Source organism: Trichomycterus rosablanca, chromosome 14 (genome assembly GCF_030014385.1).
Source record: "Trichomycterus rosablanca isolate fTriRos1 chromosome 14, fTriRos1.hap1, whole genome shotgun sequence".
NCBI classification, from domain to species: Eukaryota; Metazoa; Chordata; class Actinopteri; order Siluriformes; family Trichomycteridae; genus Trichomycterus; species Trichomycterus rosablanca.
In genome coordinates this window covers 36,095,950-36,110,604 of record NC_086001.1, presented here as the reverse complement: position 1 = coordinate 36,110,604, position 14,655 = coordinate 36,095,950, and the positions used below count along the sequence as shown (strand labels likewise).

Below are 14,655 nucleotides of genomic sequence, written 5' to 3'. Positions count from 1 at the left end.
TAAAGAGGCTCTGGGGCCTCAGGGGCCCCAAACATGTGTGTATTTGTATACATTAAAGGGATTAGGACACAAAATAACACAAAAATATATAAATATATCGTTTATTTGCAGTTTATATACAATTAAAAGTATCAAAAAGCTGTGAAGCATTAAGCTAAAGAATAATGCTAAGCTAAGGATATTTTGCGAGCTATTAAAGAGGCTCTGGGGCCTCAGGGGCCCCAAACAGAACTTGAGGGTTTAAAGATTTTCTAACACTGAATCAAAGATTAAAAAGAATAAATTATGATTTATTTAAAATTATTGCAATTTAAACGTAATTAAAATAACCGATTGTGGTAACTGCTAATGCTATCAAAGCTAACAATATACTCCAGTACAGTAGGTGGCGGTGATGGTGAACAACACTGGATCTCCAAGTGCTATTGATTGGTAGAAGAAGCACCAGCAGGAGCACCAACGTGGTCGGATTATTTACACCGTTTACACCATTATTGTCCATCATGTCTTCATTTCTGATCAGATCTTTGATGTCTCACTGTCCAGATGTTGACCAGACGCTGGAGGAACTGTGCTGGTCAGGTTCTTCCATGCCTGATCCAGAGAGAATCGAAGCTCTTGGATTGTTCCTGAGAGAGATGAGCAGTAGATCGCAGGAACGAAGCTGTCAGGTGGAACCAGTTCTGTGGAACCAGTGCGTCCCACTTTTGAAGATGCTCTCCAGCGACGGTGTGGTCCATCACGCCAGGAGGAAGGAGATGCTGCAGGCTGCTTGCGATCTTCTCGGCGTTTGTGTCCGACAGTGCGAAGCTGACGTTCTGGAGAAGATCGCCGATATTGCTCTGCCTGCTCTGGATCTGTCTGAGAAGTCTGAGAAGATCCTGGATGTTGACGTCGCCCTCGAGGTCCTATCCGTCCTGCTTTCGTGTTGTTCTTCAAACCCTGGTTTGCTCATGAGATCCATCTCATGCACCCTGACGTCCTTGAAGGAACTTCCAGACCCATTGGTGTCCAAGGTCATCATCCGTGTGTGGTTCCCAACCTTCAAAACATCTGGAGAAGCCACCAGAGGAGACCTCCTGCAGCACATCTGGACGGATTTGCTGGGCTGGTACGAACAGCAGGACACAGATGCGGGAACACCCCGAGTCCTGGTGTGTCTCACGGCTCTTTCTGACCACCTCTTTGCTCCTGGAGACGGTCAGGAAGCTTGGAATGGACCGGACCCATGTGCTGACCAGGCTTTCTTCAGGATGCTTCAAGCCGGACTCGTAGACCCGGACGGTCTGTCCAGGAAGAGAGCGCTGTATCTGCTGAAGAGGTGCGTCTCACTGGCCGAGGGACGCAACGCGCATGTCGGTACGTGTCTGAGCATTCGAGAACTTGGGTTCGAGCCTTGCTTTCTTCACTGGGACTGGTGGCGTGTTTTGATCTTGCGCACCAAGAGTTGAAATCATTGCTTTACAGTGCCATTAATGTCCCATTTGGGATGAGAACCCATCCACCCCTGATTGAGAGTGGATCCACAGTGACCCTGCTCTAGATCCATTATTAGTTTTTGTTCTTGATGGTCCTGCAGCATGTCGGGCTCCACTTAACATCTGACAGGACGGTTGTAGCTCAGTGGTTAAGGTTCTGAACTAGTAATCAGAAGGTTGCCGGTTCAAGCCCCACCACCGCCAAGCTGTCACTGTCGGGCCCCTGAGCGAGGCCCTTAACCCTCAATCGCTCAAATTCTATTCTTATTTATTATTTGATGTATAGACACACCGTTTATTTTGACTTTAATGTGTTTATATGCAGCATAGAGGTTCCAGTTTAGCATGTTTAGCATGTCGGCTAAAAACAATCCTTTTTTTATTATTATTCTGACAAGCCAAATTATTATTATTAACCAAATAACTTTAAAATTCAGTCAGAAATAAATGTTAAAATGTTATAAAACCACTTTATTATTATTATTTGATGTAAATACACATCGTTTATTTTGATATTTATGTATTTATAAGCAGCATAGCGGTTCCAGTTTAGCATGTTTAGCATGTCGGCTAAAAACAAATTTTTTTTTTAAATTATTCCGACAAGCCAAATTATTATTATTAACCAAATAACTTTAGAATTCAGTCAGAAATAAATGTTAAAATGTTATTATTTGATGTAAAAACACATCGTTTATTTTGATATTTATGTATTTATAAGCAGCATAGAGGTTCCAGTTTAGCATGTTTAGCATGTCGGCTAAAAACTAATTTTTTTTTTTTATTATTACGACAAGCCAAATTATTATTATTAACCAAATAACTTTAAAATTCAGTCAGAAATAAATGTTAAAATGTTATTATTTGATGTAAAAACGCATCGTTTATTTTGATATTTATGTATTTATAAGCAGCATAGAGGTTCCAGTTTAGCATGTTTAGCATGTTTAGCATGTCGGCTAAAAACAATCTTCACTTTTTTAAATTCTGACAAGCCAAATTATTATTATTAACCAAATAACTTTAGAATTCATTTAGAAATAAATGTTAAAATGTTATTATTTGATGTAGAAACATAATTTATTTGGATATTTATGTATTTATAAGCAGCGTAAAGGTTCCAGTTTAGCACGTCAGGCTAAAAACAATTAGCTTCAGCTAATTTATTTGTATTAAATGAATTTTATACATAATTTTTAAGGTAAATGTTTTAATACTGTTAATATTTATCACGTCACATCGGCGCTGAATCGATGCTAAACGCTTCTCCTCAGACGGGACGTTGTTCAGGTGGAGGCCGGGCAGTAGCGCGCGGTATCGGAGGTTTTGGGAGGACTACGCGCTCGTCCTGGAGACGCTGGAGGAATATCAGGTAACGTTTCTAACACGCTAAAGCTCGATAGCTCTGAGAACGTTTTATTTTATCCACATTCTATTTTTATTATATTTAACATTTTATTTTATTGTAGATTCACGTCGTTCGACCCGTTCTCAGCCGAATCGACACTCTCGTCCAGGCAGCGGCAACAACAACCAGTCAAGGTGGGTCAGAAAAGCAGCTAACTTAGCTAACAGTTAGCTTTAGGCTGTTCAAACCGATTCAATTCATAATTAGCTTACTAGTTAGCTTATTAAGCTAACATTCAGCCTCATTTCATTCAAACCAATTCAATTCATCAGTGTTAGCTTACTTGTTAGCTTATTAGGCTAATAGAGTTAGCCTCGGGCCAGTCAAACTGATTCAATTCATCAGTGTTAGCTTACTTGTTAGCGCATTAAGCTAACATTCAGCCTCATTTCATTCAAACCGATTCAATTCATCAGTGTTAGCTTACTTGTTAGCTTATTAAGGGTTAGGGTTAGCCTACTAAGCTAACAGAGTTAGCCTCAGGCAATTCATCGGCTACCGCCACAGTGTTAGCTTACTTGTTAGCTTATTAAGCTAACAGAGTTAGCCTCAGGCCATTCAAACCAATTCAATTCATCAGTGTTAGTGTACTTGTTAGCTTACTACGCTAACATTTAGCCTCAGACCATTCAAATAAATTCAATTCATCCTTAGCTTACTTGTTAGCGTATTAAGCTAACATTCAGCCTGAGGCCTTTCAAACCAATTTACTTAATTGGTTACTGCCACAGTGTTAGCTCACTTGTTAGCTTATTAAGCTAATAGAGTTAGCCTTAGGCCATTCAAATCGATTTAATTCATCGGCTACCGCCGCAGTGTTAGCTTACTTGGTAGCTTATTAAGCTAACAGTTAGCCTCAGACCATTAAGATCAATTCAATTTATCATTAGCTTACTTGTTAGCATATTAAACTAACAGTTAGCCTCAGGTCATTCCAACGATTCATCAGTGTTAGCTTACTTGTTAGCGTATTAAGCTAACAGTTAGCCTCAGGCCAGTCAAACCAATTAAATTCATCGGCTACCTGTGTTTTTTCTGAATCAGGAGGTGAACTGCTCCATCCCACGTGGTTGCTCTGTATCTATCGGCGCATGTTCCACAGTGAGAACAAGGCGGTGGTGAAGGAGGGAGTCGGTCACTTCCTGGACCTTCGGCAGGCGTCCTTCGCCTCGGCGTTCTCCCCGGTCAGTCCTGCTTTTTAGAATCTGAAACATGGTTAAATGGTGCGAACTGGCTCCTGATGAATGAAAAAGTTCTGGTGTCCATTGTGTCGTGGTTGAACCGTTCTCACGCGTGTCCGTGTTCTCCGCCAGGTCGTCGTGGGTCCCCTGATGGACGTCCTGGCTGAGACGTCGCTCTACCACAGGTGGGTCCGAACCTCAGCACATCCGAACGAACCGAACCGAACCGAGGTATTGACCGAATGTTTAAATGTCTCTTGGACGGACAGGTCGGCCGGAGAAGCTCTGGAGAAATGTCCGGAGATCGGAACGAAACTGCAGGACTTCCTGGCCACGTTCTTCAGCAGCCTGCCCGAGGACGAGCGCGGTACGAGATACCTACCGCCATCATTCCGTTTCATACACGGGGGTACTTTAAGACTCGACGTCAGTTGGAAGTAAGAGGGAAAAAAAGCATAAAGTACAAAATAGAAATAACTTTACAAAAAGAACAAAGGTAAAAAACGTAAAGTACATAATAGAAATAATTTACAAAACAATATAGAACAAATATAAATGTAAATATATATATATATATATATATAGAAAAAAGGAATAAAGGAAAAAAAAAACTCGAGAACAAACGTAAAGTACAAAATAGAAATAACTACAAAAATCTGTAGAAAAAAGAACAAAAGTAAAAGAAATTAAAGTACAGAACAGAAATAATTTTACAAAAAGAACAAAGGTAAAAAATGTACAGTACAAAATAGAAATAATTTTATAAAAATATGTAGAACAAATATAAATGTATATATATATATAAGGATTAATAAAAGGATTAAAAGTAAAAAAAAAACAAAAAAAAAAACGTAAAGTACAAAATAGAAATAACTTTACAAAAAATATAGAAAAATGAACAAGGGTTAAAAGAAAAAAAATAATGTGCAAAATAGAAATAACTTTACAAAAATAAAGAAAAAGAACAGACGTAAAGAAAAGAAAACATAAAGTACAAAATAGAAATAATTTTACAAAAATATATAGAACAAATATAAATGTAAATATATATAGAAAAAAAGGAATAAAGGTAAAAATATAAATAAAAACCCATAAAGTACAAAATAGAAATAACTTTACAAAAAGAACAAAGGTAAAAAGAAAATATAAAGTGCAAAATAGAAATACTTTTATATAAACTCTATAGAAAAAAGAACAAAGGTAAAGTAAAAAAATTAAGTAAAAAATATAAATAACTACAAAAATCTGTAGAAAAAAAATAACAAAAGTACAAAAAAATTAAAGTACACAATAGAAATAATGTTACATAAAATTATAGAAAAAAGAACAAAGGTAAAGATACCATAAAGTACAAAATAAAAATAATTTTACATACAATTATAGAAAAAAGAACAAAGGTGAAAATAGAAATAACTTTATTTAAAAATATAGAAATAAGGTTAAAAAAAAAAGATTTAAAGTACAAAATAGAAATAACTTTAAAAAAGAACAAAGGTAAGAAGAAAATCTAAAGTGCAAAATACAAATAATTTTATATAAAATCTACAGAAAAAAAGAACGTAGGTAAAGTAAAAACATAAAGTACAAAATAGAAATAATTTTGCAAAAAAAATACATATAGAAAAAAGAACAAAGGTAAAAAAAAACTAAAGTACAAAATAGAAATAACTTTACAAAAATCTGTAGAAATAATAACAAAAGTAAAAAGAAAAATATCGTGCAAAATATCAATTATTTTACAAAAACAAATAGAAAAAAGAACAAAGGTAAAAATGTAAATAACTTTGGTAAACTAAATGAGGTTTTTTTTGCCGCAGGTTCGACGTTGCTGCGGCTGCTCCGGCGTCTGGGTTCCCGGCACTGGTACGCCGTGCCGCTGCTCTTCGTCTGCCGTGCCGTCTCCCACCTGCCGCCCCGCCCTCTCCTCGGAGCCGACGGCCTGCACGCTCTCAGGTACAATCGAACGCGAGCGCTGGGTTGGGAAACGCTTCGGAAAACCCTCGTCAGTAAACACAGAAGTCCTTGGCGGGGAGATGTAACGGGCGTGGCCGTGTGTGTTGTTTTTTTAGAGAGCTGCTCCGCTCGGCTATGATCACTCACCAGGTTCCTCTGAGAAGAGCCACGCAGCGCTTCCTGCTCCACGCCGCCCTCCGCCTGACCGATGTGGTAATAGCGCTTGCTTAACTTTACGATTGTATCTTATGTTTACGGACGCCTCTGAGTTTGTGATTCGACTCTTCTCACAGACGGGCGTGTCTCTGGACGACGTCTTCGTGTTCCTGTCGCATTTCCGGGCGGATAAGTCCCTGCGTCGAGGCACCCGGCTCTGGAGAGAGGTACGCTTGGGTTTGTTTTAGGGAAGGCCCTTTCCTGTTCCAGCTTGGGGCGTCGACCGTACTCACCTGAATGGGCCGGTTCGTACGGAGGTCCGTATCGCGCACGGAGAGTCACGTCTCAGCCGGCGGAGGTCGCCGATGGGGCTTGAACCTGCAACCTTCTGATCACTAGTCAAGTACCTTAAGCGCTGAGCTACTCCCCCCCCCCCCCCCCCCCCCCCCTAATAAATCATGTTCCTAACAAATCGGTCGGGAAGTGCTGCCCCCTATAGGTCCTATAGGGGTTTGCTTCCATGATATGATTCGCCGTTACAGTCACACGCCTTCGTGCTTTTTTTTTTTTCTTTCCAGGTCTGTGATTGGCTGCTGGTCAACGAGCGGCTTTTCGGCGCCGCCGAGGCCTCTGAGGGCGCTCCGCCGCGGGACGTCTGGGCGCACTCCTCCCGCCGTCTGACGGACTACCTGTCGGTCCCGGCCAGCTCAGGTGTGTGTGTGTGTGTAGCAGGTGCAGCAGTGTTGGTGGGATTTTTCTCTGTCATGTTGTCTTTCCCAACAACAATGCTACACCTAATACACTCGTAGCAGAGCGACACACTGTCGTGTATTACCATGTTATTACAGACGGGCTACAGTCAGTCCTCGAATCCTTTGCACTTGTAATCAAAAGGTTGCTGGTTCAAGTCCCACCCATGCCAGACTCTTTTTTTCCCCCCGAATCAGACGAGACGGTCACCCTCCCGAGCGCGGACGAAGCCGAACCGCTGGCCTGCGCCCTCCTCCTCTGCGCCGACCTGCCCGAAGGAGCCGAGCGCGGCGGCCTGGACCGGCTGCTGTCCCCTCTGCTGGACGTCCTGCGGCGCCTGGACTCGGGCGTCTACCTCCCGCTGCGCAAGAGCGACCGGAGCACGCGGCTCACGCTGCAACTCCTGCGGCTCATCCAGGGGAACGGTGTGTACAAAGCAAACGACTCCTCATTGGTTCTGGTTCAGTCGGCTCGGGATTCGATTCAATCGGGAGTCAAATGAGGAGAAAAAAGCAAACGACTCTTCATTGATTCTAGTTCAATCAGCTTGGGATTCGATTCGATCAGAAGTCAAATGAGGAGAAAAAAGCAAACGACTCTTCATTGACTCTTCATTGATTCTAGTTCAATTGGCTTGGGATTTGATTCAATCAGGAGTCAAATGAGGAGAAAAAAGCAAACGACTCTTCATTGACTGGTTCAATTGGCTTAGGATTCGATTCGATCAGGAGTCAAATGAGGAGAAAAAAGCAAACGACTCTTCATTGACTCTTCATTGATTCTAGTTCAATTGGCTTGGGATTCGATTCGATCAGAAGTCAAATGAGGAGAAAAAAGCAAACGACTCTTCATTGACTCTGGTTCAATTGGCTTAGGATTCGATTCGATCACGAGTCAAATGAGGAGAAAAAAGCAAACGACTCTTCATTGACTTCATTGATTCTAGTTCAATTGGCTTGGGATTCGATTCAATCAGGAGTCAAATGAGGAGAAAAAAGCAAACGACTCTTCATTGATTCTGGTTCAATTGATTCGATTCGATCAGGAGTCAAATGAGGAGAAAAAAGCAAACGACTCTTCATTGACTCTTCATTGATTCTAGTTCAATTGGCTTGGGATTCGATTCGATCAGGAGTCAAATGAGGAGAAAAAAGCAAACGACTCTTCATTGACTCTTCATTGATTCTAGTTCAATTGGCTTGGGATTCGATTCGATCAGAAGTCAAATGAGGAGAAAAAAGCAAACGACTCTTCATTGACTCTGGTTCAATTGGCTTAGGATTCGATTCGATCAGGAGTCAAATGAGGAGAAAAAAGCAAACGACTCTTCATTGACTTCATTGATTCTAGTTTAATTGGCTTGGGATTCGATTCAATCAGGAGTCAAATGAGGAGAAAAAAGCAAACGACTCTTCATTGATTCTGGTTCAATTGATTCGATTTGATCAGGAGTCAAATGAGGAGAAAAAAGCAAACGACTCTTCATTGACTCTTCATTGATTCTAGTTCAATTGGCTTGGGATTTGATTCAATCAGGAGTCAAATGAGGAGAACAAAGCAAACGACTCTTCATTGATTCCAGTTCAATTGGCTTGGGATTCGATTCGATCAGGAGTCAAATAAGGAGAAAAAAGCAAACGACTCTTCATTGACTCTTCATTGATTCTAGTTCAGTTGGCTCGGGATTCGATTCAATCAGGAGTCAAATGAGGAGAAATAAGCAAACGACTCTTCATTGGTTCTAGTTCAATTGGCTTGGGATTCAATTCAATCAGGAGTCAAATGAGGAGAACAAAGCAAACGACTCTTCATTGACTCTTCATTGATTCTGGTTCAATTGGCTTAGGATTCGATTCAATCAGGAGTCAAATGAGGAGAACAAAGCAAACGACTCTTCATTGACTCTTCATTGATTCTAGTTCAATTGGCTTAGGATTCGATTCGATCAGAAGTCAAATGAGGAGAAAAAAGCAAACGACTCTTCATTGATTCTGGTTCAATTGATTCGATTCGATCAGGTGTGTACACGCGAACACGGGACTCGAACCTGCCCCATTTTAAACGCCGTGTTTTTAACCCCGGTGTGTTTCTGTTTGTGGATAGAGGACGAGGTGGCGGGTAGGGTGAGGGCGCTGGTGGCGGGCGTGGCGGAACCCGTTCAGGAGTTCGTGCTCAGGCGGCTGAGCGGAGAGCTGCAGCAGGTGGGTTCGGTAGAAGTACGCAGCGGGGCGAGATCAGGTGGGCGTGTGTTTGAGGTGTGTGTTTGTCCCCGTGCAGCCGGAGGACGTGGACCGGGCGGGGCTGTACCTGTCCCTGCTACGAGCGCTCGTGAGGACGTGCAGCGCCGCGCCCGGGTACGTCTCCAACCTGGAGAAGAACTACGTCCCGAGGCTGGTCGCCAACTGCCTGAGGACGCTCACGGAGACGCCCGGTCAGGTGGGTCCTGTTTCAGAAAAAAACATCCAGTGATCGGCAGTTCTCTCAGTTCTCTAGATTTAAAAAACATCCAGTGATCGGCAGTTCTCTCAGTTCTCTAGATTAAAAAACATCCAGTGATCGGCAGTTCTCTCAGTTCTCTAGATTTAAAAAACATCCAGTGATCGGCAGTTCTCTCAGTTCTCTAGATTTAAAAAACATCCAGTGATCGGCAGTTCTCTCAGTTCTCTAGATTTAAAAAACATCCAGTGATCGGCAGTTCTCTCAGTTCTCTAGATTTAAAAAACATCCAGTGATCGGCAGTTCTCTCAGTTCCCTAGATTAAAAAAACATCCAGTGATCGGCAGTTCTCTCAGTTCTCTAGATTTAAAAAACATCCAGTGATCGGCAGTTCTCTCAGTTCTCTAGATTTAAAAAACATCCAGTGATCGGCAGTTCTCTCAGTTCCCTAGATTAAAAAAACATCCAGTGATCGGCAGTTCTCTCAGTTCTCTAGATTTAAAAAACATCCAGTGATCGGCAGTTCTCTCAGTTCCCTAGATTAAAAAAACATCCAGTGATCGGCAGTTCTCTCAGTTCCCTATATTTAAAAAACATCCAGTGATCGGCAGTTCTCTCAGTTCCCTAGATTAAAAAAACATCCAGTGATCGGCAGTTCTCTCAGTTCCCTAGATTTAAAAAACATCCAGTGATCGGCAGTTCTCTCAGTTCTCTAGATTTAAAAAACATCCAGTGATCGGCAGTTCTCTCAGTTCTCTAGATTTAAAAAACATCCAGTGATCGGCAGTTCTCTCAGTTCTCTAGATTTAAAAAACATCCAGTGATCGGCAGTTCTCTCAGTTCCCTAGATTTAAAAAACATCCAGTGATCGGCAGTTCTCTAAGTTCACTAGATTTAAAAAACATCCAGTGATCGGCAGTTCTCTAAGTTCACTAGATTTAAAAAACATCCAGTGATCGGCAGTTCTCTCAGTTCTCTAGATTTGAAAAACATCCAGTGATCGGCAGTTCTCTTAATTATCTAGATTTAAAAAACATCCAGTGATCGGCAGTTCTCTCAGTTCTCTAGATTTGAAAAACATCCAGTGATCGGCAGTTCTCTCAGTTCTCTAGATTTAAAAAACATCCAGTGATCGGCAGTTCTCTCAGTTCTCTAGATTTAAAAAACATCCAGTGATCGGCAGTTCTCTCAGTTCTCTAGATTTAAAAAACATCCAGTGATCGGCAGTTCTCTCAGTTCTCTAGATTTGAAAAACATCCAGTGATCGGCAGTTCTCTTAATTATCTAGATTTAAAAAACATCCAGTGATCGGCAGTTCTCTCAGTTCTCTAGATTTAAAAAACATCCAGTGATCGGCAGTTCTCTCAGTTCTCTAGATTTGAAAAACATCCAGTGATCGGCAGTTCTCTTAATTATCTAGATTTAAAAAACATCCAGTGATCGGCAGTTCTCTCAGTTCTCTAGATTTGAAAAACATCCAGTGATCGGCAGTTCTCTCAGTTCTCTAGATTTGAAAAACATCCAGTGATCGGCAGTTCTCTTAATTATCTAGATTTAAAAAACATCCAGTGATCGGCAGTTCTCTCAGTTCTCTAGATTTAAAAAACATCCAGTGATCGGCAGTTCTCTCAGTTCTCTAGATTTAAAAAACATCCAGTGATCGGCAGTTCTCTCAGTTCTCTAGATTTGAAAAACATCCAGTGATCGGCAGTTCTCTCAGTTCTCTAGATTTAAAAAACATCCAGTGATCGGCAGTTCTCTCAGTTCTCTAGATTTAAAAAACATCCAGTGATCGGCAGTTCTCTCAGTTCCCTAGATTAAAAAAACATCCAGTGATCGGCAGTTCTCTCAGTTCTCTAGATTTAAAAAACATCCAGTGATCGGCAGTTCTCTCAGTTCTCTAGATTTAAAAAACATCCAGTGATCGGCAGTTCTCTCAGTTCTCTAGATTTAAAAAACATCCAGTGATCGGCAGTTCTCTCAGTTCTCTAGATTTAAAAAACATCCAGTGATCGGCAGTTCTCTCAGTTCCCTAGATTAAAAAAACATCCAGTGATCGGCAGTTCTCTCAGTTCTCTAGATTTAAAAAACATCCAGTGATCGGCAGTTCTCTCAGTTCCCTAGATTAAAAAAACATCCAGTGATCGGCAGTTCTCTCAGTTCCCTATATTTAAAAAACATCCAGTGATCGGCAGTTCTCTCAGTTCCCTAGATTAAAAAAACATCCAGTGATCGGCAGTTCTCTCAGTTCCCTAGATTTAAAAAACATCCAGTGATCGGCAGTTCTCTCAGTTCTCTAGATTTAAAAAACATCCAGTGATCGGCAGTTCTCTCAGTTCTCTAGATTTAAAAAACATCCAGTGATCGGCAGTTCTCTCAGTTCTCTAGATTTAAAAAACATCCAGTGATCGGCAGTTCTCTCAGTTCCCTAGATTTAAAAAACATCCAGTGATCGGCAGTTCTCTAAGTTCACTAGATTTAAAAAACATCCAGTGATCGGCAGTTCTCTAAGTTCACTAGATTTAAAAAACATCCAGTGATCGGCAGTTCTCTCAGTTCTCTAGATTTGAAAAACATCCAGTGATCGGCAGTTCTCTTAATTATCTAGATTTAAAAAACATCCAGTGATCGGCAGTTCTCTCAGTTCTCTAGATTTGAAAAACATCCAGTGATCGGCAGTTCTCTCAGTTCTCTAGATTTAAAAAACATCCAGTGATCGGCAGTTCTCTCAGTTCTCTAGATTTAAAAAACATCCAGTGATCGGCAGTTCTCTCAGTTCTCTAGATTTAAAAAACATCCAGTGATCGGCAGTTCTCTCAGTTCTCTAGATTTGAAAAACATCCAGTGATCGGCAGTTCTCTTAATTATCTAGATTTAAAAAACATCCAGTGATCGGCAGTTCTCTCAGTTCTCTAGATTTAAAAAACATCCAGTGATCGGCAGTTCTCTCAGTTCTCTAGATTTGAAAAACATCCAGTGATCGGCAGTTCTCTTAATTATCTAGATTTAAAAAACATCCAGTGATCGGCAGTTCTCTCAGTTCTCTAGATTTGAAAAACATCCAGTGATCGGCAGTTCTCTCAGTTCTCTAGATTTGAAAAACATCCAGTGATCGGCAGTTCTCTTAATTATCTAGATTTAAAAAACATCCAGTGATCGGCAGTTCTCTCAGTTCTCTAGATTTGAAAAACATCCAGTGATCGGCAGTTCTCTCAGTTCTCTAGATTTGAAAAACATCCAGTGATCGGCAGTTCTCTCAGTTCTCTAGATTTAAAAAACATCCAGTGATCGGCAGTTCTCTCAGTTCTCTAGATTTAAAAAACATCCAGTGATCGGCAGTTCTCTCAGTTCTCTAGATTTGAAAAACATCCAGTGATCGGCAGTTCTCTCAGTTCTCTAGATTTAAAAAACATCCAGTGATCGGCAGTTCTCTCAGTTCTCTAGATTTAAAAAACATCCAGTGATCGGCAGTTCTCTCAGTTCAGTAGAGTTTAAAACAAGCCAAAAAAACATCCAGTGATCGGCAGTTGACAGCGAGACAGTTCTGTAACCATAGCGACCGTCGTCTGTTCCCCAGAACCCCTCCATGGCGGGGCAGGTGCAGAAAGCCGCCAGCATGGCCGCGTTGGCGTCGCTGTGCCAGCTCGCCGAGGACCGCCTGTTGGACCCGGAGTCGGTCGCCGTGACGTCCCTGCGCTCGCTCGCCGCCGCCCTCTTCTGTTCGTCGTCGTCGCCGCAGCGATTCAACCGGACCCTGGTGAAGCCTCACGCCCCGGCGGCGGCCGTCCCGGGGGGGTCTGTGTCCTCTATTAATATTAATAATAATGAAATAGACGAATTGTGCACGAGCGCCCCCTTGTGGAGGCTTCACGTCACGTCATGTAAACCACAGTGGGACCGGATTGAGTTTATTTTATTTTGGTTTTGATCGGCAGTCGGACGGACGACGGGCCGGCGCTGAAGGACTGGGGCCGGGTGGTGGCCGGATTCATCCGGGACCAGTGGGCGTGTCTGTGCTTTCTCCAGGACGTCCTCGACCCCCCGAGCTCCGCGGCGGCGTTCCGGGCGGCGGTCCAGGCTCTGGCCCTGCTCCCCTCCGACCTGGTGCTGCCGGTGCTGGACTTCATGCGTTCGGCTTTACCGCAGGTCAGAGAAACAAACACGAAACATCCAGTGATCGGCAGTTCTGTTAACGGAAAAGATCAAACACAGAACGACCAGACTCGGACTGGTCAGCTCAAATCAGGAGAAAAAAGCAAACGATTCTTCATTGGTTCAAATGGCTAGGGATTCAGTTAGATTGGGAGTCATATGGAAAAAAAGCAAATGACTCTTTAAAGGCTAAGCACCAGCTAATATTGAAATTTTAAACACATACATGCATCGAAAGTTGAGTTCCTAACTTGTGATTATTGATAGTTAGAAAACATTTTTTTTTACAAATTCAAGGAGTACGGCTTAAAATTCTGTTGTTTTGCGTCGCTCGCGGTCTTCGGATTCTGTCACAGGCGTCGCGCGTGTGACGTAGATGGTGGACAACAACTCAAGAAGTTGAATGGAAGGCGATGCAAAATAACTAAAAGGTGCGCTGTGTTTGGCTGCAATAATTCAATTCAACACCAACACCGATGTGATATTATCGCCAAATATATAAATATTATATATCTAGATAGATATATAGATGAGGCAGCTTTAGGACAAATCAAATGCGTGTTTATTGGTAAATACTGAACAGAGCAGGGATGCGCTATAAGGATGCGCGTCTTTTCTCTATTAAAAAAGGTTTAAATTTAGCTTCTATCCTAGGCTAGATATACACTGTAAAACGAAAAAAAAGTGTTTAGGCTAAATATTTTAAAAGCACTAATCTGATCAAAATATGGTATAAATAAAAATAGAATAAAGGCTGAAAGACCTTAAACCTGCGTTATCATGCGCGCTAAACCAACACATTCACCTGATGTGGTTTCAGAGAGGATCTGAGAGGGGTAGAGATGTTCCCCTCAGCACTAAATCTCTCTCTGATGGTGCTCGGTGCACTAATACACACCTGTGCTGTACCTGCATGCATACTTTACAGAGCAGAGCAAATCTAGCCTGGTTATCGCGCCAATATTACCCATCTATTTAGTAGGTATAATTAATATAACAATATATACTACATTTTAAGTTATTATTCGTTTCAATACATTTTTATTCAACGAAAAAATACATTTCAATCATTCCAGCAAGAGAGTGTCTGCAGGCTGCAATGCCATATTAACCGTCATTAAGTGTTTTAGAACGCCGAGGC

At 41.6% G+C, this 14,655-nt stretch overlaps 1 protein-coding gene across 1 annotated transcript in view; it reads left to right on the top strand.

Moving 5' to 3' along the window:
• The first annotated feature begins 458 nt into the window (after positions 1-458).
• Positions 459-14,655, top strand: part of tarbp1 (TAR (HIV-1) RNA binding protein 1) — a 27,670-nt gene continuing 13,473 nt past the window's right edge. The window contains exons 1-15 of the mRNA XM_063008192.1: positions 459-1,359; positions 2,753-2,850; positions 2,948-3,020; positions 3,931-4,070; positions 4,200-4,252; positions 4,337-4,434; positions 5,885-6,020; positions 6,137-6,233; positions 6,314-6,403; positions 6,755-6,887; positions 7,124-7,351; positions 9,030-9,127; positions 9,204-9,362; positions 12,940-13,157; positions 13,298-13,508. Coding sequence (XP_062864262.1) covers positions 504-1,359; positions 2,753-2,850; positions 2,948-3,020; positions 3,931-4,070; positions 4,200-4,252; positions 4,337-4,434; positions 5,885-6,020; positions 6,137-6,233; positions 6,314-6,403; positions 6,755-6,887; positions 7,124-7,351; positions 9,030-9,127; positions 9,204-9,362; positions 12,940-13,157; positions 13,298-13,508 — 2,688 coding nt within the window. The 5' untranslated portion in view covers positions 459-503. The remainder of the gene's footprint in view (positions 1,360-2,752; positions 2,851-2,947; positions 3,021-3,930; positions 4,071-4,199; positions 4,253-4,336; positions 4,435-5,884; positions 6,021-6,136; positions 6,234-6,313; positions 6,404-6,754; positions 6,888-7,123; positions 7,352-9,029; positions 9,128-9,203; positions 9,363-12,939; positions 13,158-13,297; positions 13,509-14,655) is intronic.